General features: G+C 47.4%; 1 protein-coding gene across 5 annotated transcripts in view; it reads left to right on the top strand.

Annotated features, from left to right (window-relative positions):
- The window catches only part of TOGARAM2 (TOG array regulator of axonemal microtubules 2), a 161,589-nt gene that overhangs the window by 139,843 nt on the left and 9,689 nt on the right, over positions 1-12,057 (top strand). For all 5 annotated transcript variants that reach the window (XM_030196134.1, XM_030196133.1, XM_030196129.1 and 2 more), the window contains 2 exons: positions 772-889; positions 4,729-4,832. In XM_030196134.1, coding sequence (XP_030051994.1) covers positions 772-889; positions 4,729-4,832 — 222 coding nt within the window. The remainder of the gene's footprint in view (positions 1-771; positions 890-4,728; positions 4,833-12,057) is intronic.

Here is a 12,057-nt window from a genome sequence, read left to right as displayed (position 1 = left end):
AGCAGTATGCAGGTCCCTGGAGCAGTTGTTAGGGGGTGCAGTGGACTTCAGGCAGGTGGACCCAGGCCCATCCCCCCCTACCTGTTACAATTGTGCTGCTTAATGCTTATTAGTCGTCCAACCCCCCAAACCTACTGTACCCACATGTAGGTGCCCCCTTCACCCCTTAGGGCTATAATAATGGTGTAGACTTGTGGGCAGTGGGTTTTGAGGGGGATTTGGGGGGCTCAATACACAAGGGAAGGGTGCTATGCACCTGGGAGCTCTTTTACCTTTTTTTTTGTTTTTGTAAAAGTGCCCCCTAGGGTGCCCGGTTGGTGTCCTGGCATGTGAGGGGGACCAGTGCACTACGACTCCTGGCCCCTCCCACGAACAAATGCTTTGGATTTATTCGTTTTTGAGCTGGGCGCTTTCATTTTCCATTATCACTGAAAAACAAAAACGCCCAGCTCACAAATTGTCGAATAAAACATGGACGTCTATTTTTTTCGAAAATACGGTTCGGTCCGCCCCTTCACGGACCCGTTCTCGGAGATAAACGCCCATGGAGATAGACGTTTTCGTTCAATTATGCCCCTCTATGTTGCTTAGTAAAAGGGCCCCTTATATTCAACCAAACAGTGAAAATTTGGAAACCATCTAATGATTAATTCTTTCACCAGATTAAGAGTACTCTAAAACAAGTTTTCTGGCTTGAGGCTGATGTAACAGATTTGGTCCCCCAGCTTCCCTTTCTGCACAACCACTAACAACTGTGTTGTTCTTCACCAGGTTCTTTGGCCGGAAGATGCTTTTGGTACTGATGTCCCACCCAAAGTTTGACGTGTATATGGAGCGCTTGGTCCCCTCTCATGACCTGCGGGAAATTATGGCTACCATTAAACAGAAAGTAAGTGGATGGGATGGTGGTTATGAGCAAAGCCATGTGCAACTTGTACTTTCTGGTATCTACTTGGGATCAGCACGCTTGTACCTTCTGGTATTTATTTGAGATCAGCTGAAAGCCCAACCATTCAGTTATGGGTGCCTGGATACATCCAACTCCCCTTATGCAGTTAGAAAAATGAAAATGAGACTCTGCTGTCTCTGAGCTTGTATGTAATTCAAGCTCCAGCAACACAAAAAGTAAAGTGATGCCAGCATTCTTGTTGCCTGAATCTCAGTGACTTCTTATAAAATTATCCTCTTTGCTGCTGCTGTTAAACATAAGTCTCTTTGAATATTGTCCTATTTTTAAAACATAAAACCCAATGGTGCCTAAAGCTGGGTGTGCAAACGTTCACCTAGTTCATTTCATTCACTTAAGCACTTTATATACTGGGATCACAGTTTAAGTAGTGCATTGTATTACTGTTGTACCTGGGACATTGGAGGGTTAAGTGATTTACCCAGGGTCACATGAAGCTGCAGAGGGAATTGAAACTGGTTCCCCAGGGCCTCAACCCACTGCAGGCCATCAGGCAGCAGTGGGAATTGAACCCAGGTCCTTGGATCCACAACCGCTGCACTAACCATCAGGCCACTCCACCCTATAAAACAGGGTCAGTTATGTGCATAACATAATTAGCTAGTTGGCACTAACTTAGTACCAATAATTGGTGTTAACAAGCACTAATTAGCACTACTTATTCTGTAAACTGAGCGCCTAACTTCACTTACGTGAAACTGCAAAGGGGGAGAGGCCAAGGGAGGGGTATGGGCAAGCCATGTGCACTGTCCCCTCTAAGCTGCACGGGGAAACTGCACTGCTGCCAGTGGGGGTTGGTGTTTCACTATTGTATTTTCAGTGACTAAGGACACACAGGTTCCCTGGAATCCTGCAAAGCTTGCCTGTCACTCATTATTGAAAATGTGACAGTGAAATAGCACCCCGTACTGGCAGGAACATAGGTGGAGGACTCCTGCTCAGCTTAGAGGAAACAGTGGTCATGGGCATTCCCATGGTTTAGGTGTGGAGCTATAGAATACTTCTATTTCTGCTCCTGACAGTAGCTAGGTGTAAGCATTCATACCAACCTTTGCAGGTGTAAATTCTTGCTCCTAAAGTTAGGCATGAAAATGATTTAAACTAGTACTTACTCTAACAACAGTTCAGCATGGAACTGCCTTTATAGAATTTGTGCCTAGTGCACAATCATCCTGGTGCCTAACTTTAGGCACCATTTACTGAATCTAGCCCTAAAAGTAATAAACTAATATCCTCACACATTAACATACATAAGAAGTGAAATGAAACATGGAAATGGAATTCCTAGTATTACCAGCAGTCTCCAATATTGATTTGTCTATGTAGCAGGCTGGAATATTGAGCCTACTTGAAAAGTTTGCATGTGAGCTGCTCTTTCCATAAACATCTGTTTGAGCTTATATTCGCCAGGACCAGGTCCATCCAGAGATGGCAAAACTAACAACAGCTGATGAGATCCTCAAGGGTCACAAACACACCTGGTTTGCAGGATATTCATCATGAATATGTAAGGAGGGGGGAGTATTTTCAAATTGTCAGCATTAGGACAAAGACCAGGCATAGGTTTTTTAGCTGGGGGCTTTGCACCCAATCCAAAGCACTGGTGCCTGTACTTTTGTTGTGATAATTGCTGTAGTAGGGGGCAATTTTACAACTGGGCACCCTGAGGATGCGCAGTAGAATCCTATTCATAACAGCATCTGAGCATCTCGAGGATGCATGCTGGAATCCCAATCATAAGAGCATCTGGGTGTCCCGAGGATGCGTGGTGGGAGCTTCCCCTGAAGAACCTTCCCCTCTCCCTTCCAAGCGTCTCTGGTTTAAAACTGGGTGCACCTGTGCTCTCTTCCTGGTAGCCTTGTTAGCAGGGGCGTAGCCAGACTTCGACAGGAGGGGGAGCCAGAGCCCAAGGTGTGGGGGGGGGGGGCACATTTTGGCCCACCTCCCTGCTGCCGCCCTCCCGCCACCACCTCTGTCCTCCCTGCCACCGCTTCTGCCTCCCTGCCACTCCCCCCTTCCGCTGCCACTTCTGCCTCCCTGCGGCCTCTGGAAGGTACCACTTCTGCCGCTGCCGCTTCCCTCCTGTCACTGCCGCCACTCCCGCTCCTCCCTCTGCCACTGGAAGGTACCTTGGCTAAAGTGTTTGTCCCGCGCTGCTCTTAGATTGCCTGGCGCCCTGTCCTGCTTTCAGCGCTGTGCATGCTCATTTTAATGAAACTGAACATGCACGAGCTTGTTAGAACTCTCAAGCTTTCCTACCTGTCAGCACAGTAATTGCCTTTAACTGCTTTTTCTAGTATGCTGAATACTCAGCCCCTACCTAAACTGCCTCAGCTCCTCTGCTTTGAGCTAAAGTGCCCAGTGCATTCTGGGACATGTAGTTCACCAAGAAGGAAATCTTAATTTCACCTTTTTAAAGGGGTAATGGGTTCTGTGGGCATCGCTAGCATTTAGCGCGCACTAAAAACGCTACTGCACCTTTGTAAAAGACCCCCTAAGATAGGTATTATTTCAGTGTGCCTAATTTTTCTTTACTACAGCAACTGGCAATGCTCGTTTGCGCATCACAATGTGTATTCCTGAGAGAGATCCAGAAATTCAGCACTGATGTTCAAAGTACTAGGTCAAAGTAGTTAAATAAAAGTAAAAATAAATATATGTTTTAATACTTAAAAATAAATACAGTGAAGAGCACATTAACCCTCCCTTGCCTTGGCTACAAACTTAGAGGTCCTTTTCCTAAGCTGCGTGAAGCACTAACATGTGCTTACTGCAATTTAAAAGGGCTTAACACAGGGTATGCACTGAGGCATCCCACAGTAAGTTTCAAATGTGCATGTGCTACCCCAAGTGCTTAAAAATATTTTAAACTTTTGGGCCAAGGTGGCATGTCTGGGGGCGAAGAGTGGGAGTTTCTGCACTAATCAATGCGTCAGCATTGCCCCGTTCTAACTGATAAGCACAGCAGGGGCATAGCCATACAACAAATTTTGGGTGGGCCTAGGCAAGAAGTGGGTGGGCACCAAGCATTCTCCCCCACCACCACCCAAGAAATATCTCAGCTGGTGTAAAAATGCTTTTTTCCAGCTTGGCAGTCCGCAGCAGGCATGCACTGAAAACTGAGCATGCGTAGGTGCTGGTGTCGTGGAGAGTAGCACTTTTGTTACTATCGGGGAAGTCTTCAGCTGGCAGAGCTTGGGATCCCCACCAGCTACCGCTAAACATGTGCTACTGTTGGGTGGGCCGGAGTTCTAAGTGGGTGGGCCCCGGCCCACCCAGGCCCACCTGTGGCTACGCCACTGAAGCACAGGATTAGTGCATGAGCCCTTACTGCCTATAAAATAGGTGGTGGTAAGGGCTCACATGCTAATTTTTGTTAATGGCCTCACGCTAATGGCAACATTAGTTCATGGCCATTAATTTAGAAGATGGAAAATTGGCCATTTTCCAGCTGCATTAGAAATGGTCTTAATGCTCGGGAAAGACCCACGTAAGGGAAAGCCACGTAGTGGCTGTGCTAAGGCCACTTTCTACCACAGCTTTGTAAAAGGACCCCTTAGATTGTGAACCCTCTGGGGACAGGAAAATATCTAGTGTACCTGAATGTAACTCATCTCGAGCTACAAGTGACAAAGGCTCATGGTCCTCATTTTCAAAGCAATTAGACTTATAAAGTTCCATAGTAATATGTATAACTTTGTAAGTCTATGTGCTTTTAAAATGAGCCTCAATATATAACAAATCTATCCTTTCTTTTAAAGGGAACATGTGACAGTCTATCAGAACCACCTTCTGCTAAAACTCGAAGAGCACATCGCAACAGCAGCACCACAGCATCCCGAGACAGCCTGCTTTCGGACGAAGGGTAGGTTTCTGCTCTGTCCTTTACTTACTGCCCTGATAATTAGGGGGGGGGGGGGTCCAATATTGAGCTGACAGTGGTGAGCGTTTTGCTGACCGTCGCTGGTGTTATTTCTAGATATTCAATATCGGGCCATGTCTGAGCTTTGATACTGAGTATCTGGTTTGTATGGAGCCAGCTAACGCATAGCCGGTTAAGTCGATATTCAGAACTTAGGTGGCTATGGGTTACCACATAAGGACAGGACTGTGTTATGCAGTCCAATTTGTGCAGTTACCCTGGCCAGTTAAATGTGAATATCAGCACTTAACCGACCAACTGCTGACTCAGCCCCTGGAATGTCCCCAAAATAGCTGGTTTTCACTTAGGTGCTAACCGCTAAATTTCAGTGGTGATAACCAGTTAAGTGTCACTGAAAATTAGAGGATAACCCTGAACAAGTGATTTAACCAGTTAAATCATTTTGAATATCAATCAGTAAAGGGAATTTGCTTGGATTTATAGGATGAGTACCCTGGAACAATAAGATTGCACAGAGATATTTTTCACTCTAGAAGGATTTCAGTCTCATTCGTGAGAGCAAAAGATGTCATGTGGTGCTGACGGTTGCTGAGTGTGTGAGTTGAGTTCACAGTCATTTACCTTAAAGGCCAGGAGAGCAAAAAGAATTAAAGGTACCACATGTGTCAAGTGGTTGAGACATACCAGTTCCAGTAGCCTGTGGTGTGGCTGGTACAAAGTCGGATCTCTTCAGGTTTCTCCTTATCTAGTGAACCAAGAACCATTTTCCAGCAGGGGTCAGGCATGTGCTGCTTAGTCTCACAACCACCACCTTGTATCATGACCATCCCAAGGGCTGTTCAAGTGATGCAGCCACACAGAGTGCAAGAGAGATGGGGGTCATGAAAATCATACCCTGTCCATTGTTTCCCCTGTGGTGGCTGTGATGCAGTGGGCAGAATGGGGGCATGTTGCACTGGGCACAATTCTGGCTCAAGAGGCTCTTGTACTGTATTCAAGAAGTTGGTCATATCTGAACTTGAAAATGGGGAACCGCTAAAATACTGCCCGACACGAGGGCCTGATGTTTTTTCTATCCATACACACAGTAAGTTGAGGGTTTGGGGTTTTTTTTTTTGTGTGTGTGTGTGTGTGTGCTTTTTTTTTGTCCATGTACTCCATGTTGTCACCCTGCTGCAGCTGGGAGATTTCAGCCAGGAAGGAGATTGTGTGTAGCCCAGCTGCAGCCTCAGTGGTCCTTCCCTCTCTATCCCTGTCTGACAAAGCTTTTCCATTACTCAGAACCTCCTCCTCCTTCCCTCTGCTGAAAATGTGGCAATGACACCAGGAATAAGGCACGAGAGTGATAGGCCCAGGAATAGCCTTTGCCTCCAGGAACCTTCCAAAAGTGAATCCACCCAAATGTCTCTGATCCTTATAATTGCAGCTCACCCCAGCTCACACCTGTCACAAAATGGACACCATCAATACAGCTCTAGGGTTGCAGGACTGGGAATATGTACTTTTTGGCTCAGGGCCAGATTAAGTCCAACTGATGCCCTAAGCACAGCTCAACAATGGTGCCCTTTGCTTAACAGAAAAGACATTAAGACTCAATAAGTACTGAGAAATATTGTACAAAACAAAACTTCATACATCATACATATATACAATGATTAGAAAAACACTGAAATTCATGTTGGAAAATGAGCGTGGCAGACAGCAGTGAAAATTAAGGGCATGATAGCAAAGGGGAGAAAACTCTATGGTGCCCCTCTTTCCTTGGTGCCTTAAGCATGTGCTTGTTTTGCTTAATGGTTAATCCAGGGCTGTTTTGGAGAATGTTGGAAGAGTGTGTGTGGGAGAGAGTGTGCCACACACATACCCCAGTCATGAAATCCACCCACCAACCCAGTGCCGTAGCCATGGGGGGGGCATGAGCCCTCCAATTTTGGGTTAAAGCCCCCAAGGTCTACTGGTTTGGCTGGCGAGGGTCCACAATCCCTGCCTGCAGAAGCTTTCTTGCGGCCTGTCCTGTTTTCACCCTCCCCCCCACACATGCTCAGTTAGAGTGAAATTGAGCATATGCAAGCTTCGCGCATTCTCAATTTCACTAAAACCTAGCATGCACATCAGGGTGGACAAGCTGGGCAGGTAGCACGGCATCAAATATCGCTGCAGGAAGGATTCTGCTGGCGGGACATGGGGACTCCCGCCAGCCTAAGTATGTGAGGTTGCGGCGGGGGGTTGAGAGTGGTTGGAAGGCAGGGCAAAATGTGCCTCCCCAGTTTGGGCTCAGGCCTCCCTTAAAAATCGAGGTCTGGTACGCCTCTGCCCAACCATTCTCCCATGAAGCAGATGCTGGTTAACCCCCTTCCTCCCTCACTTTATCTTCCACATTCCTGGGAACTCTGCCTCCCTGTCTCCCTCCTTCCCCAACATTTGAAATCACTGAAAGGGCCAGACATAGCCTTCCTCATCAAACTCTCCTCTGAGGGTATCCCCATTCCTGCCTGGCCTTCTCAGTGATTTGAAATGTCCTGTGTGGTCCTGCTTGAAAAATCCAGGCACCCCTAATTTAGAGCATTTAAAAACCAGGCGATGATGTCAATACAGCTTGTGATGAAGAAAGATTGAATTGTGTGATACTAGGTTAAGTCTTTCACAGCCTTGTAGTACGTTCAGGTAATTAGTTAGCTTCTGTCCTTTGGGGGAAAATTGCACCATTTGCAAGAAGTTTAGTTATCTTTTTCCTGCTGGTTGAAACTGTAATTTTCATATAACAAGCTAATAAATAAGGTGCTTTATATATTACAGGGTTAAATTTCAACTGGTGTGGTTATTGTATGGCACCAGCGCTTAACTTAAATATGTGTATTCAGTGCCACTCTCCATATAAACTGCAGCTCTGAATATACATCTTAAGTCAGATCACAGGTAGGCTTAAATCTGTGCTGATAACTTATCTACTTAACTGCTGATTATTGCTGCTGAACAGATCATTTTTTGGCATTGTCTTTGCTCCTCCCCTAGCCCAGCCCCTTAATATCTGGATAAAATCTGGTCATTTAGCAATTTAAATGGCCTGATTTTAACTGGATAATTTTTTAAAATATCCACAGGCGAACATGTAATTTGTGTTGAAAATTAGGCGCTCTATTTCCTATAAAAGAAGCACATTGTAAAGCCACTCATGAGCATGCCTCCTGGTGGGTTTAACATAAACTCCCTCAGCATATCAGGGGAAAGCAGACGGCCTTTTTGTAAGGCAGTAAAAACTTTTCTGTTTAAACTAGGATCACATCTACAGTCTAGTTTTTGATTATTGTGACCTAATAGGTCTGCACATTAATTGAAGGTTTTTATATCATATAGCCATGACTTTTTTGGGCTATGTTTCATTCTATAATTGTTCATTAACTTTGGGGGAAGAGTTGGAGTGGGTACTGGGGTAAGGAGTGGGGAGAAATGTACCTGTATGTCATCAACTTGACTCTTGGGTCCTCCAGTTCTATGGGCACCTGGCAAGCCAATGTCAAGGGCCACAACTTCTGGCCCTGGAGGCCTTGATTATATCAAACTGCACTCCCATTAACTAGTTATCCCTAAGATTATATTTTTACAGAAAAAATGACAGCATCCACTAGTGTTGTCAAAATTCAAAGGAAGAGCAGGACTTGGGGGTGATTGTGTCTGACGAACTTAAAGCTTTCAAACAGGTAGAAAAAGCGACGGCCAAAGCCAGAAGGATGCTTGAGTGCATAAAGAGAGGCATGACCAGCAAAAAAGGAGGTGATAGTGCCGTTGTTTAAGTCTCTGGTGAGGCCTCATTTGGAGTACTGCATGCAGTTCTGGAGACCGCACCTACGGAAAGATATAAACAAGATGGAGTTGGTCCAGAGGGTGGCTACGAAATTAGTAAGCGGTCTTGAATGCAAAAATTATAGGGACAGGCTTATGAAGTTCAACATGTATACGCTGCAAGAGAGGAGGGAGAGAGGCGACATAGAAACGTTTAAATATCTCAAGGAGATTTATGTACAGGAAGAGAGCCTTTTTTCAAATGAAGGAGAGCTCTGGAATAAGGGGGCATATGACAAAGTTAAGAGGGAATAGGCTTAGGAGTAACCTAAGGAAGTATTATTTCACAGAAAGGGTGGTGGAGGCGTGGAATGGCCTCCTGGTGGAGGTGGTGGAGTTGAGGACTGTTCCAGAATTTAAAAAGGCATGGGATAAGCATGTGGAATTGCTTAGGAACAGGAAGAATTAGGGGTTACAGAGGATGGGCAGACTGGATGGGTCATATGGCCTTTATCTGCCGTCATGTTTCTATGTTTCTGTCTTTATGTGGTTCTTCATAGCCAGTTAAGTGGAGGAATATGTGGAAGCTGATAAGGATAAAGCTGAACTGTTTAGCAATTATTTCTGTTCTGTGTTCATGGATGAAAGGCCGGGGGTAGGACCACAGAAAACAAATGCAAAAGGGGATGTATGTATGATAGAACAAGACCCATTCTCAGAGGACAGTGTTTGTGAGGAGCTAGCTAAAATAAAAGTAGACAAAGCGATGGAGCCTGATGGGATACATCCGAGGGTGCTCAAGGAACTCAGAAGTTCTGGTGGCTCCACTGACTGACCTCTTCAATGCTTACTTAGAGCCTGGTGTGGTCCAGGAGGACTGGAGAAGAGTGGATGTGGTCCCTTTACACAAGAATGGAAGTAAGGAGGAGGTTGGGAATTACAGACCTGTCAGTCTGACCTTGGTGGTGAGTAAACTAATGGAAACACTTCTAAAGCCCACCCTAACCCCCCAGCAAAGGGTCCCTGGTGGTCCAGTGATCAATCCGCCCCCTATCCCCCCACCTTGTGGGTTGGAGGAGGGAAGATAGCCTGCCTCCCTCCTCTTCCTGTGACGCCACAAAATGGAGGTGCCCAGCGCTGCCCAGTATATCCTGGGATGCGCTGGGCAGGGCTACACACCATATAAGAGAGTTTTCTCTCTTATATGGTATATAGCCCCGCCCAGCGCATCCCAGGATACACTGGACAGGGCTGGGCGTTGCCATTTTGCAGTGTGCAGGAAGAGGAGGGAGGCAAGCTACCCTCCCTCCTCCAACCCACAAGGTAGGGGGGTGGGGTAGGTGGGTAGGTAGGGAGGAAGGGGGTGGATTGATCACTAGACTACCAGGGACCCTTTGCTGGGGGGGTTAGGGGGGCTGGAGTCCCACCAAATCTCCAGCCCTCCCAGAACCTGGGGGGGAGATCATCGGGGGGACTGGCGGTCCGGCGGACCTCCAGCCCCCCTGTTGCTGGGGGGGGGGAGGGGTTGGTTGTTCGCCCACTAGGCCACCAGGGACTGTTTGTTGAGGGGAGTTGGGGGGGCTGGAGACCCACCGGATCTCTAGCCCTCCCTGAACTTGGGGGGGGGGGGGAACCAGAGGTCTGCCGGACCTCTAGCCCACGTTGCTCGGGGCAGGGATGGTTGAGGCCTGGTGGTCCCATGGACCTCCAGCCCCTGTGTTTGACAGGTTTGGGCTTTTGACAGCCCAGACCTGTCAAACAAGTGCAGGAGGATTGTGCTGAGTGCATGCTCAGGCACAATTCTCCCAGACTTCTACCCCATGATCAGAGATAATTGCGTGCTTAAATTTGCATGCAATTATCTCTGATCATCGGTGCAGTAAAGCCCCGTGCTGTTCCAGCGCTATTTTAGAGCACTGTTTGGAACAGCGCGGGGCTTTTGATCATCTGCTTGTCAGTGCTCTTTAAACTTAAGCTTGGAGCTGGCAGCCCTATTTTTAGAGTGAGGATCAGGTTTTGCCTAATCACCTTATGGAAATAGAGTGAAAATTAATAAGGGCCCTTGGAACCCTATCGGGCTTCTGTACTGTGAAACTTGAAGGTGAACAGAGATTCTTCTGTACATGTTAGTTTGGAGCTATGGTTGGGAGAAGGAGGCCCTGTATGCAGGGTTGCCAGGTAGAAATTTTTTTTCCAGCCCAATCCAGGCCAGAAACCAGCCCAAAACCCGCCCAAACACAAACCCCGCCCCTGACACCCCCACCCCCGCGTCACCGGCCCCGCCCCCGCCGTCACCGGCCCCGCCTCCCACGTCATCGGGCCCGCCTCCCCGTCATCAGCCCCGCCTCCCCGTCATCGGCCCCGCCTCCCACGTCATCGGGCCCGCCTCCCCGTCATCAGCCCCGCCTCCCCATCATCGGCCCCGCCTCCCACGTCATCGGCCCCGCCCAAAACGTCACTAACCCCGCCCAAAAACGTCACTAACCCCGCCCCCCGCAGCCGAAAAAAATCAAAAAGCCGCCCAAAAAGCCGCCCGGAAGCCCAAAAAACCGGCCAAAAAACCGCAACCCGCCGCGGGCAAAAATTTCCCGCGGCGGGTCGCGGAAAACCGCCCAATTGGGCGGTAAAACCGCCCACCTGGCAACACTGCCTGTATGCCTTTTTCTAGCAGTTAGGACTGAAAAAAAAGGAGGATCTGGCCAGGAGAAACCATCACTTCAAAAAACAAACAAACAAACAAAAAGGTGTGGCAAAAAGGTATTTTATCCACAGCAATACCCAAAGCAGTCACATTGTGACGGATGTCTGCATTAGGGTTAGCGCGGGAACCCTTACCATCACCTAAATAGGTGGCGATAATGGCTAATGGCTGCACAGCAACTGTTTACTTACCGCACAGCCATTTCCTTTTTTTTTGTTTGTTTGTTTTTTTGGCTTTTTACCTGCTGCAGTAAAATTGGTAAAAGGATCCCCAAGTTCGTTAATGTGGTCTCTAATTTGCTGTATTCTGCTCAATTAGAATCACAAATTTATTCTCCATAGGCTATATTACTACTACTACTACTATTAAACATTTCTATAGCGCTACTAGACTTACGCAGCGCTGTACAAATTAACATGAAAAGACAGTCCCTTCTCAACAGAGCTTACAATCTAAATTGGACAGACAACGAACAGACAGCTAGGGGTGGGGAAATTGCAGTGGTAGAGGTGATAAGTGAGGGTGTTGAGTAAGAGAGTCATGGTTAGGAGTCGAAAGCAGTAGCAAAGAGGTGGGCTTTAAGCCTAGACTTGAAGACAGCCAGAGACTGAGCCTGATGTACTGGCTCAGGGAGTCCATTCCAGGCATAGGGAGCAGCGAGATAGAAGGAACGGAGCCGGGAGTTAGCAGTGGGAGAGAAGGGGGACGACAGGCTATATCCTCTTT

Source organism: Microcaecilia unicolor, chromosome 3, assembly GCF_901765095.1.
Source record: "Microcaecilia unicolor chromosome 3, aMicUni1.1, whole genome shotgun sequence".
NCBI classification, from domain to species: Eukaryota; Metazoa; Chordata; class Amphibia; order Gymnophiona; family Siphonopidae; genus Microcaecilia; species Microcaecilia unicolor.
The sequence above is the reverse complement of the archived record's forward strand: the minus strand, read 5'-3'. Positions and strand labels throughout refer to the sequence as shown.